This window comes from Sceloporus occidentalis, unplaced genomic scaffold (genome assembly GCF_023333645.1).
Source record: "Sceloporus occidentalis isolate IW3139 unplaced genomic scaffold, rSceOcc1.0.p SCAF_5, whole genome shotgun sequence".
NCBI classification, from domain to species: Eukaryota; Metazoa; Chordata; class Lepidosauria; order Squamata; family Phrynosomatidae; genus Sceloporus; species Sceloporus occidentalis.
Window position 1 is genome coordinate 70211325 of NW_028316985.1, and position 13420 is coordinate 70224744.

The 13420-nt window shown below is 44.5% G+C and overlaps 1 protein-coding gene across 3 annotated transcripts in view; it reads left to right on the top strand.

The window, feature by feature from the left end:
• The first annotated feature begins 7281 nt into the window (after window positions 1-7281).
• Window positions 7282-13420, top strand: part of KCND2 (potassium voltage-gated channel subfamily D member 2) — a 346660-nt gene continuing 340521 nt past the window's right edge. For 2 of the 3 annotated variants that reach the window (XM_089524350.1, XM_089524352.1), the window contains exons 1-2: window positions 7282-7443; window positions 10053-11217. In XM_089524350.1, the coding sequence (XP_089380476.1) occupies window positions 10103-11217 (1115 nt within the window). In that variant the 5' untranslated portion in view covers window positions 7282-7443; window positions 10053-10102. The remainder of the gene's footprint in view (window positions 7444-10052; window positions 11218-13420) is intronic. The other variant, XM_089524351.1, reaches the window with a different exon arrangement.

Consider the following 13420-nt stretch of genomic DNA (forward strand, 5'->3'; position numbering starts at 1 on the left):
ACTGCACATACACCATGGAAAGTGTGTCACAGATGGCCTGGTATTATCATATATCTCCCAACTGGTATGTCTTATTGGTTACTGAGGTTGTACTTCTCCAAAAGCTTACCCCCTTAAAGTTTCTTCCAGACTATTAACTTTGTAAGATCAGTTTAGGTAAATCTCCCTTCATCACTCAGCTGCTGCAACATGCTTACTAAGGCGGGATACAGACCGCCGCTTTGCGGCGGTCTCCCGCCGGCGCCATTTGCTCCGCGAGGGAGCCGCAGCAGCCAAACCGCGTGGCTCCCGCGCGGAGCAAAAAAGAAGCTCCATTTCGGAGCTTCTTTTTGCGGCGCCTTTATGACGTCGCGAGGCGCCTGGCGCGGACTCGCGACGTCATAGGCGCCGCGACATGTACGGACGCTCAGCGTCCGATACGTAAACATGGCGGCGCCCATGTGGAAGGGGCGCCGCCATGTTGTACGTATTCTATACGTACTAGGGTTAGGGGGGTGCGGAAGCACCGCCCCTTCCTAACCCTAGTACGTATAGAAGACGTACTTTATGGCGGTCTGTATCCCGCCACAGGTTCCCATTCAGGTTGGTGTATAAATATGTGTGTGTTTTATCTGCACAAATTCAAATGGAAAAAATTATCTCCTTGCTGGATGTAATTGCGAGATGTTTTGCCCATGCTGTGCTGTGCTTTTTAAAAAACATGTATTTATCTGGCACAAAGGCGAACTGTTTGTGTTTGTGTGTGCGCGTGTATGTGCAAAAGGTACTACATGATAAGTAAAAATGTATTATATGCAAAAAGAATAAAACAACCTTCAATTTTTCTTGCTCTCTTTGTGCAAGCGATTGCACAAATCAATCTATGCTCTAAAAAAACACATTCAACTGTCTCTCTCTTTTTGTGTGGGATGTATCAGTGTGATATATTCAAAAAATCTGTACCCACTAGTTGTGACACCTAACCAGCGCAATTAACTTAAGGAAGTCATACTGTGGTTATTCCCCAATAAGCTTTGATAGAGTAAATCAGGCAAATTCACAATGCGCTCTCACTGTGTTGGGGCAGGGGAAAATGACACAGCTGCTATCAAAGTGTGCCAGTGAAAGGCAGGTGTGCATTAAATAGGTGAACTCATGATTCTTCTCTATTGACTTGGCTACCCAAAGCCTGCTGGCATCATTCAATTCAATACATCACACGCAAACTGCGTCTTGTGCTTTATTCCTTGAAAGCGATGGGGCCATGCTCAGTCTAGCTCATCACTAACATACAAATTTTCTATCAGGATCATCAGTACAACAGTGGCATAACAGCAAACATGATTGTTGTATAAAGCACAAAATTCAACCTGAACTTGATGTTTCCATATAAGACTGAATTTTGTCAGTTGGATCTGGGAAATGCATGCTAAACCGGTGTACCATCAAGAGGTAAGTACTAAAGTTTAATACTTCAGAGTGAAATGCTTAATGACCCACGTGTCACCATTTTCAGATCAGCACTTATACAGTTATTTGTAATATGTAATTTTCAAGATCTGTTTCAGACACCTGGATGACTTGTATAAATGTGTAATTTTTGAAATGTAAGATAAGAAAAAAGGAAATATAGGTACTGATTCACAGAACTGATAAATAACAAACCAAGAGAGTCAGAGAAGAAATAACGTGTGTGTGTGTGTGTGTAGAGCTAATAAATGAAAAAGACCAATTTGCAATAAATTCATTTGGGCCTGTTACAGACAGCCCAAATAAAGCTGCTTCGAGTCACAGCGGAGGTATGGTGTTTCACTGATGCATGCATCCTAAGAGTCCAGAAGCCGCACCAAAGCCACGCTCCAGTCCTTAGGGCTGGAGCGTGGCTTTGGTGTGACTTCTGGACTCTTAGGACGCATGCATCATTGAAACACCATACCTCCACTGTGACTCGAAGCAGCTTTATTTTGGCTGTCTGTAACAGGCCTTAAACAGCCATGACTGTGGGCCCTTGCTATCCACTGAGATTTGGTTCCAAGACTCCCTGTTGATACTAAAATCTAGGGATACTCAAGCCCATTAAATAAAATGGCACATAAAATAGTATTTCTTATACAGTATAAAATGGCAAAATCAAGGTTTGCTTTTTGGAATTTATATATATTTATAATAGTGTTTCTTATATAAAATGGCAAAATCAAGGTTTGCTTTTTGGAATTTATATATATTTATAATATTTTCAAACTGTGGATAGTTGAATCTGTGGATAAAGAATCTCTGATACAGAGGGGCTACAGTAATCTATACTGAATACTTAATCCAATGCTGTTTTCTAATACAAAAAGCACAATAGATGCGAATGTCCTTTTGGCATAAAACTTTTCCCTTGTAGCAGACTAATGACAATTGGTGTAAACAAAGCAACCCTTGAACAATGCCCAGACATAATTCAACACAGCTCTCATCTTTGGTAGCCAGTATTAAAGTCCTTTATATCAAGATGCCTTCTAATTCTTTCCACCAGCCACAGTCAAACACATTGGTGCAGAATTCCTTACACAACAGCAACAAAAATACCTCTTGCCTTAGGATTGCACACTGATCTCAGTCTTAAACAGTGACAAGTTTGTGCTGACATTGGAGTCTTGTAGTCCTTAACACAATTTACTATGGAGTAAGTTGAACTAACCTCCAAGGCTTATACTGCAATTCTGCATAATTTAAAATAATAATTAAACATCTATTTAATAAGTATATACTAGGAAAGATTGGTCAGCAGAAACGAGACATTCATTGTAGTATACAACTTGTTGCTGTGCTGCCGAAGTGAAGACATCGATAAGCTGCTTTGATAGCAGTCAAAACATCATAATCTAACATTATTAGATCAGAGGCCGTGCCCTTTCACTTAGAATTGGAAAATGGCATCACTGACATTTATTATCCTTGTCCTGACTAGCTTACAGGAAATTGGAGAGCTGGGCCTTTTAATAATATAATTATTGCAAATGTGTGTGTGTGTTCAGCATCTGAGGTGTTGTACTCTGCACAAAATTCAATATGTCATGGCTTTTCAGGAAGTCAGTCTATTAAAGCATCACTCCTTCCAAATCCTAATAAAGGTTTTGCCCAAATGCCCCCACTTTTCACTATCTATGGACTTGTCTACACAAGATCCCCCCTCCAATTTGGCACAATAACTGCATACAACACATGGCATTTTGCCTGAATCTGGTGTGACTAGGACACATGGCATACAACCAAATGAGCAGCGAACTTAGAGTATAAAACCTTAAACCGAATGTTAAAAACTCACACATTCCTCTGAGGTTTCCAGGAAACTCAAACATTTCCTGTGTGTTAGCAATGGATTCAGGTTACCTTGGATTCAGGTGAGGAGGCAGAACAGATTGCTGCCTGGCAGCTGTCTCCATTTTCCTCCATCAGCTCCCTTCTAGAGCCAGGACAGATTGCTGCTGGGCAGGCACAGGTGGCACCATTTACCAGTATCTGGGCCAGTTCCACGCCTGGAACAATGGTTACAAAGGTTTTTTCTCTCCTCTGCTCCATTGCTGGTGGCAATCTTTGAAGTCAGAACAAGGCCTCACAAGAGTAAAACAACAACAAACCTTTTTGTAAAGGTCATTCCAGATGGGGAACTGGTCACAGACAACAGCAGGCAGCACTTGCACCTGTCCTGGCTCCTGGAGTTGACAGGAGGAAAGGCAGAAGTGGCAGACCACAGCAATATTTGCAGGGACATGAGTAAACAATGACCATGGAGAAAATAGGTATGGCTCCAGGGCAGGTGTGAGGCAGAATGATGTGGAGTCCATTTGGACTTTTCCCCCCAAGAGTAGACAGCTTCTAAGTATACCTTGTGCTCTGTTTTGCATCATGTGTTATAAATCTAGTAATACAGTGGGCACTTGATATCCATTAGGGTTTGGTTCCAGGACCCCCAGTGGATACCAAAATCTGTAAATGTTCAAGTCCCATTAAATACAATAGCACAGTAAAATGGTGACCCTTGTATAAAGTGGCAAAATAAAGATTCCCATTTGGAATTTATGGGTTTTTAAAAATGTTTATAAAGCATGGATGCTTGACTCTGTGGATAAAATAATCTATGGATACAGAGGGCTGACTGTATTCCAGTTCTGGAATAATCAGTGTTTGCTCCCAGGTTCCTACAAACATGACATATTCAGCGGGACCTTGAACAAAATTAGATTATTTTTTAAAATGTATCCAGTTTAAAGATATTGCAGGATCCAACTAATACTTATTTACAAAGAGGGAGGGAATGTGAAGCACTTGTTGTTCCAAATGAAAAGCTTCTCTTTTCCCACCAAGCACATTTAGTGAGACATTATGTAAATGTAATGTAAAATTGAACAGCCAACGACGATTGTGTTTCTTGGCCATCATAAATCACATCCGTAACTGCTGTGTGGTACATATCTGTATCTTTAATAATTACAGTGAAGCTGCCTAGCAGTAATCTCCATACTGAACATCTTTTGGCATTGCTGTTCAAAAAGGCCCAATCTAATCTCAGGGTGAGCCGTCATGGCTGGTCAGTGAAGTAAAGCAGTGGCAGGTGCTGGCTTCCATGTCAATGGGACGGTGAATCCACTCCAGCTTTTAGCATGAACTTTAAAGGTGCTGTCTGATTTGATGGAGCCAAAGGGGCCAGTGCGGTGTAGTATTGGTGTTGGACAATGACTCTGGAGACCAAGGTTTGAATCCCGGCTCAGCCCTGTAAACCCACTGGGTGGCCTTGGGCAGGGCACACACTCTCAGCCTCCAGGGATGGCAATGTCAAACCCCCTGTGAGGAAACTTGGCAAGAAAACCCCATGATAGATTCACCTTAGAGCAGTGGTTCTCAACCTTCCTAATGCTGTGACCCTTTAATACAGTTCCTCTTGTTGTGGTGACCCCTAACCATAAAATTATTTTTGTTACTACTTCATAACTGTAATTTTGCTACTGTTTTCCAATGGTCTTAGGCAACCCTGTGAAAGGGTCGTTCAACCCCTGAAGGGGTCACAACCCACAGGTTGAGAACCACTGCCTTAGGGTCACCCTAAGTCAGAAATGACTTAAAGGCACAAACAGCAGCAGCAACAACAAACTCTGGGGATAGACCTCAACGCCTTTAGTCCGTTAAAGTTCTGACTAAAAGCTGGAGAAAATTCACATCTCCATAGTGAGGGAAGCAGTGACTTGGGAATGTTACCCTTTTTTAACTACGTCTTGTTAGTGCCTCCCAGTTTGGCAATTCTGGTTCCATGCCAGTTTCAGTTGGGACTTCAGCTGCATCTAAACTGCATAAATAATCCGGTTTGATGCCGTTTTAAGTGCGATGGCTCAGTGCTATGGAATTCTAGGAATCATAGTTTGTTGTGGCTCCAGAGCGGAACAGAATTCCATAGCATTGAACCATGGCACTTAAAACGGTGTCAAACAGGATTATTTATGCAGTATAGACACTGCCTCAGTTCCTCTCATCTGGATTTGCTCTTTGAAGCTGGAGCCCAAAGGCAAGGCAGAGACTACTCGTCCTCCAGGCGCCATCTAGCGGTCAAAAACAGAGAGAAAAATGTTGGCTTGGAGAAAAGGATGGATTAGAGAAAGGTTTAGCTTTGGGAGGGAAAGAGATAAGAGAGAGACTGGGGAGGGCACACAGCAAGCAGCGTCCCAGGAAGGACGGGTATGTTAGGAAACTGGTTGGACACGAGTTGCACAATGGAGTGTTGGGTAACTTCCAGTGCCTTACCTTTCGGTTGCAAATGAGCACTGAGACCCAAAATGTGTGAGGGAGGGAGGGGAATCCCCATAAAGTTTCAGAAACTATAGGTTTGATCAGGAAAAAGCCTCCTTTTTAAAATAAATAAATTAAACGAATTAAAAACATAAATAAAATTAAAATCTGGTATACATGATATTGAAAGCCAGCATGGTGTAGCGAGTGTTGGACTGTGAACTCCGGAGATCAGGGCTTGGCCATGAAAGCTGCTGGGTGTGTGTGTCACCTTGGGTGAGAAGTCACACTCTCTCAGCCTCAGGGGAAGGAAAAGGGCAAAATCCCCTCTGAACCATAACAAAAATCAGTCTTGTTCACCTACAACACCAATAGTAGATCATATATCAAATCATTAATACAGAATACGTGAGAAAAAGAGGATAGGCATTCATTCAGATGCACAGTTAGCAACTATAAACCATATTTTTGTGAAAAAGCCAGATTTTTTGTGATAAAAGTCCAGAATTTGTGATAGAATCATGATTTGTCTTAGCTTCAACAACAAAACCGAAGGAAAGGAAGAGTGTGTGAGGTGGGGTGAAAGGCAGGGGTGGGGTGGGGTGGGGTGGTTAATCAATGGAAACCACAACGTGACAAAGTTGGATAAGGATCTGAAAATGTAACGTTAATACGTGATCAGTTTTATTATATAATGAACAAAATACTGATGTTGAATAAAGATATTTTTAAAAAATAAAATAAAATAAACCGGTGTTTCCCAGAATGCCCCAACCATTGCCTGAGGGTTGGGAAAGTTGGATTCGAAAGCATCCCACAAATAATGATGGTGATGATGGTGGTGGTGGTGGTAGTGATGATGATGATGGCGGTGGTGGTGATGATGATGATACCCAAATGCCACGCTCGCTCTCATCCTCTTGGCAAGGAGAAAGCCCTCCAGGACCCTGGGAGTGTCTGAGAGGGAATCTGTAAAGTGCGAGAGAGAGAGAGAGAGAAGCGAGGGCTGCTGCTGGTGCTGCTGCTGCTGCTGAGGCAGAGGAGGAGGCACCGGGTGCCCACTCCCCCCTCCACCCACCCGCAGCCCCTTCTCCAGGACTTCCCACTCCGCTCGAGTCTGCTCCATTCATGTCCTTCCCTTTGTTCCTCTCCAGATCGATGCCCTCTTCTTCCTCCTCCTCCTCCTCCTCCTCTTCCCTGTGACAGCAAGCCTAAACCTGTCGCTGTGGAGGGGCTGCTGGGTGGGGGCTTTCTCCGCAGCCCCGCCATCCACCAGCACCAGCCAGCCCCAGGCAACCCAGCAAGGAAGCAAGCAAGCCAGCCAGCCAGCCAGCCAGGCAGCCCCTGGCCTTGGAGAGGCATGGGGGCCCTCCGCCGCCGGCCAGGCAGGAGCACCAAGGGCAGCCCCCGTCCTCGCTGGCTGCCTGGCTCCCTTGAAGGGGGCGCTGCCTAAAGCTGCCACGGAGCCAGGCTGCTGCTGCTGCTGCTGTTCCTGAGAGAAAGAGGAGAGGAAGGAAGAGGAGCAGGAGGAGAAGAGCAAGGGCTGCATTGAGGGGCGGGTTGGCGCCCTTCCCCTGGACTTGTTGCTGAGGGAGAAGAGCCCCCGGAGGAGGAGAGGAAGAGGAGGAAAAGAGGGAGAAGCCTCCTCCCCAGGTGCCTCCTCAAAGGCTTCTCTCATCCCAGAGGAGACTTTGCAAGGTGAGGGGGATGAGGGGAAGGGTCCAAGAGGGAGGGAGGGAGGGAGGGAGAAGAGCCTTTAAGAACACCCCTTACCTGCCCCTTCTCTCTCTCTCTCTCTCTCTCTCTCTTGACGCCATTCCCGCCCAACTCCCTTGCCTTGCTCTTGCCTCAGATACCATATCCACAGACACCGAGAGGGCTTCAGGGGGTGCAGGGGAGGATGCCTCTGCTTTGAGAGAGAGAGAGAGAGAGAGAGCCCTTCTTCTCTCGGGGCTCTGCCTTTCCCAAAGGGAGCTTGGGGGCGCTCCGCAGAGCATCAAGTGGCCAGGAGGAGGAGGAGGAGGAGGAGGAGGAGAGTTCCAGAGGCGCCCAGGCAAGACCGCGCGGGGCAGGAGGAGGGAGGGGGAAAGGAGCCCCTTTGGGAAGCCCTGGGCGAAGACTGAGGCTTCATCCACACTGGAGGGATAACCTGGTTTGGTACTGCTTTAACTCTTTTCTGACTCAAGGCTGTGCAATTCTGGGAGTTGGAGTTTGTTGTGGGGCCAGACCGGCTTATGTCTCCAGTGTGGATGCAACCTGAGGGACCCTCCTTCTTGAGACCTGGCCGCCCTGCTGCTGCTGCTGCTGCTGCTGCTGCTGCCGCCGCTCCTATTGTTTGCCTTCAAGTTGTTCCCGACTTGGGGCGACCCTACGGCCAACCTATCCTAGCGTTTTCTGGGCAGGTTTCTGCTTCGTCCTCTGAGGCTGAGAGAGTGTGTCTCGCCCGAGGTGAGGCGGGATTCGAACCCTGTTCTCCAGAGGGCTGGTCCGACCATCAAATCACGGGGCCACTCTGGCTCTGAAAACACCCCCCCCCTTGGCAGATTTCTGTCATAAGACCCCAGAGTGCCCATCCCAGTCCCTGCCCTCGCCCAGACTCCTCAGCCAGCTTCCTCAGTTCTAGTCTCCTGTATGGCCCTGCAGTCTCCCAGCCCCTGGTCCCTTTTGCACACTCCTGCCCTCTTCTTGGCGCCCCTCTCCTGGCCCTGAAAGCCCTCTCTCCTCCTCTCAGCCCTCAGTGCTCTGTCGACCTGGAGCAGCACCTCGCTTGCCTTGCCTGAACTTTGGCCTGCCTTTCCCCCCTTGCCACGCCCTCTCTTAGGAGGAAGCCCGCCTCACTTTTTTGCCATGCCCTTAGTTTTTTCCTCCTCCCTCATCACAGCATCTTAGAAGTCCCGACTGAGAGTCCAGTTCTGCCTCCTTGGGGCCAGACATCTCCATCAGTACATCGCCCTCCTAAACTTCTTTTCTGACTACTGAGCTCTCAACCCCCCCCCCCCCCCCGATCTTTGAAGAAGCTCTTGGCTGCTCTCTTTTACTTCAAGCTTGCCTCCTTGATAGGACCATGAGTTCCAGCATTTGGGGGGGGGGATGTTGGGGGGCAGTGAACATGAATGAATGAAAATACACTCATCCCTTCATATTTGTGGCTTTGATTATTCACAGATTTGATTACTATGTTCTCTCTAGGAATATCTAGGTCCTGCAGTGCAGCTCTGTGGTCAACTTTAACAAAAAGTCCCACGAAGGACCTAGAGATTCCTAGAGAGAGCTCTCTACTAGGCATTTGTAGCTACTCCAGTGCCATTCTGTGGTCAGTGTATGTTGGACATTGACCACAGAGTTGCACTGGAGGACCTAGAGATTCCTAGAGAGGTGTCCTCTCAGGTAAAAACAGTGTTTTTCTTATTTCTGATTTCTCCATATACAACCTTTTTAAAATCCCCCTTGACTACCCCAAGGAGTCTTGATTCCCCGCAACACCTTCCTCACCCACCTGTTTGTCATGCGGGGAGCTGTTTTTCAGCACCATTTTGCAGGAGAGGAGTTTAAGCTTGTCCCCCCCTCCCTCTCCAAAGTTTGAGGGTAATGATTTATCCATCTGCCCTGATTCCTTACAATAGGAAGAGTGTGAAGAAGATGAGTGGTTGTTACAATGAGATATCATTGACTGGGTTGAAAGGAATCAGCTGTGAATTCAGAGGGATATATTTTTCACACCTCCTTCATAAACCTGCTGTTTACTAATAGATGAAGATGCGGGGGGTGGATCAGCAAGTGTTCCTGCAGCAGTACTAACTGACGAATTTATCCAAGACAACTCAACTTTTGTCTTACGTCTTTCCTCATTGCCTGGTATTATAAGGACTAGGTGGGATGAGATCTGAGCTGGTATTTCGAACTCGGTAGACTAGAACAGGAAACTTCCTAGCCAAGTGTTTGTGCCTTTCAGCTGACAGACTACCTTTTGACTGCTTACTGGACCTGACAGGCTGCAGATTGACTGTTGCAGACACATCTTCTTGCTCCATTTTGCTATGTGTGTATCTTTTCTGATAGCCACCAACCAACTCAGCAGGAGAGGAGGTACTTCAGTTCTGGGGCAGAGCAAGTGACAGCTCCTCATGTACTAAAGGCTGTTAAAGTGTTGTAAAGTAGCTTGAATAATGGAAACAGCAGTGACAGGTTGAGGAAGGTGATCTAAGCTGAAATGAAAAAGTGAGCATGTGTTTTGTGTGTAATTTTGAAACAATGAACATCCTAACCTCTTTGTAAATTTGTTGTTGTTGTTGTTTTTACTTTAATAGTAGACTTAATTAAAGAGAAGTGAGAGAAGTGCCACAAAGCAGCTGAAACAATGGCAGCAGGAGTGGCAGCATGGTTGCCTTTTGCTCGGGCAGCAGCTATAGGATGGATGCCAGTGGCCACAAGCCCCATGCCGAATGCTCCCCGACAGGAGAGAAAGCGAAGCCAGGACTCCCTCATTATACTGAATGTGAGTGGCACCCAGTTCCAGACTTGGCTGGACACCCTGGAACGCTATCCCGATACATTGCTGGGCAGCTCAGAGAGGGATTTCTTCTACCACCCAGAGACACAGCAATACTTTTTCGACCGGGACCCTGACATCTTCCGACACATTCTCAATTTCTATCGAACAGGGAAGTTGCATTACCCGCGTCAAGAATGCATCTCAGCCTATGATGAGGAGCTAGCTTTTTTTGGTATCATCCCTGAGATCATTGGTGATTGCTGTTATGAGGAATATAAGGATCGGCGACGGGAAAACGCTGAACGTCTTCAGGATGATGCTGATCAGGATAATGCTGATGAATGCAATCTGCCCTCCATGACAGCACGAGAGAGGATGTGGCGGGCCTTTGAGAATCCTCATACCAGCACACTGGCCCTGGTCTTTTACTATGTTACGGGCTTCTTCATTGCAGTTTCTGTCTTTGCCAATGTGGTGGAGACAGTACCCTGTGGGGTAAGTCCTGGTGCCATCAAGGAGTTGTCCTGTGGAGAGCGCTATGATGTAGCTTTCTTCTGCCTGGATACGGCCTGTGTCATGATCTTCACGGTTGAGTATCTGTTGCGTCTGGTGGCTGCCCCCAGTCGTTACAAGTTTGTGCGTAGTGTCATGAGCATAATTGATGTTGTGGCCATTATGCCCTATTATATTGGTCTTGTGATGACCAACAATGAGGATGTCAGTGGGGCCTTTGTAACACTCCGTGTCTTCCGGGTTTTCCGGATCTTTAAGTTTTCCCGCCACTCACAGGGTTTGCGTATCCTGGGCTATACTCTGAAAAGCTGTGCATCAGAGCTTGGCTTTCTCCTCTTTTCTCTCACTATGGCCATCATAATCTTTGCTACAGTCATGTTCTATGCTGAGAAAGGCTCCACATCCAGCAAATTCACCAGCATTCCTGCTGCTTTCTGGTATACCATTGTCACTATGACCACACTAGGGTAAGTGTATATGATGTTTTGTTTTTGACTGGGCTATATATATCAAATTGCTGTATATTTTTTAAAAGTTTTAAAAGTGTTGTGTGGAAAGTTGTGATGCCTACTTGTGTCTTGATCAAAGAAGTGCTCAGTCTGTGATGCTGATACACAGAAGTTCACCATCTCTGAATTGATCAGAGGTATTGTAAAATGGCAGTAATGGGAGATCCCTACAATTTTGAGATGGCTCTAATTTTTTGTACTTTAACTTGTTCACATAATAAGTTGTTCAGTGTTTCAAAGCAGTTTCAAAGCAGTACCTGTTTTCTTAATTGTTAGAATAAAAAGAAGTGACATGAGTTCTATGGTTTGAAAACTAATCAGAGATTATTATTTTGGACTCTTTTGTTCCTTGTCTCAAGATAATGGTTTCTATTTTAAGAGAAATATAGTAGGAAATAATATTTTTACAAACCTTTCTTTGACCTCAGAGGTTGTACATCAACCAATGCTGCACTCCAACCAGATCACAACTTGCATGTTTCCTATCAATTTACATGCACTTCTATCTGATGTATCTGAATCAGATATTGATATCATGCAAAATGTTACTTTTCAAAATATTTATCAACGATCATTCCAGTTATAAGTACAAATTCCTGATGAGTTGGAAAATGTCATGATCAGCTTTTGAAAATCCTATATGTAAAAATTTATGTGGAAAGGCTACTCATTTACAAAGAGCATAACATTTGTCAATGGGATAGATAGCTGGTATAGCGATGTCTTCCTATAGACAGAGTTATATAGTTGTATTTGCTTAAGAGAGAACATGACACCGCACAAGATAAATACTTGGATTTGGCCTGAGCAGGTAAGTTAATTTTGCAAGCAGAATTGTCATTTTATTCAAAGCCTTTGAATAAACTTAGTCAAATATACTTGTTAAAAATCCTGCTTCATTTCAAAATACTAATTGATATTCAAAATAATCACTGTGCATTAACATTCTTTCAAACTGGTGAGATAAAAGTAAAATCAACAAAGCCAATAATTCATCTTATTTATTAAATATCTTTGAAGATAATCTCACTTTGTAAAGAGAGATGACAGATTACACAAAAACTACCACAACATGAACAACACATCTGGATACAGAAAACATTACAAAAGCATGAAAAGAGGTTGGAACAAGCATTCTGCCACCAGATTAGCCATTTATTAGCTGAAAATAAGAGAAGTGATTATGACAGTGAACTCTCAATAGTAAAAAAAAAAATGCTTCTCTTGGTTGGGACTTTGTGTTTGAACAATAGATGGTGAGACTGAGGTATTGGAAAGAGCTACTAGTCTCTTTATGCTACATTATTGCTATCCATTCTAATGTACCTTTAGACATAGGACAAAATACAGCCAATTAAGCCTCATTGCTTTCTGTAGGAGAGATTTAAACATGCACTTAACACTATCATTGAAATCAATGAGATGGAAAAATACTTAAATGTGGCTTGATCGTGACCATAGAGTAGTCTAAAAGTAGAAGGGATGGTGGCAGAACTACTTTTTTTAAAATGATGATAAAGCTAGTGTGAGTGTGTTATAAAAGTGATTTTAAAAGCAAAAGGAATGGATTGGTGAGGAGTATTGGTGGGGAGTATTAATCTCCCTTCAGACTGATCTCTGCTACTCAGGTAGATTTTTAGTACTGGTGACTGGCCAAAGGATTGCTGGAGAGAACTCGAAGGAGAAAACCAGCAGCTAATTCCTTTTCAACCCCATTTTCTGTTACAGTTAGAACCCCTCACACTCTTCTTTAGGGGCACACCTATACTGAAACTGAGAGAGTCATATTGTGAAAGTGCTGCAACAGTACTATAATGGAATGGTACTGAAAGTTTGGGACTCAGATGAAAAACATCTAGCTTGGCACTGACTATGCCATTAATGGTGGAGTTAGGGGACAGGTTATTCAGAAACTAATACATATTGATCTAATCTCTACAACAGTTCTTGAAAGCAAAGGGTAGTTAATAGCTATTAGGGCTCACATATGCAAGAAACATGAAGAAGACTGTCTGGTTGGCCTTGTCCGTGGTACTGAAAAGTGAACTGGATTTTCATTTCATTGATTTGGAATTTGTTGCTCCAAGCTGAAAGTAAATTCTACCTCCTCTTTCTTCTCTTTGTGTTATTCTTTAGTTGAATTACAGCACCAAACACTGCC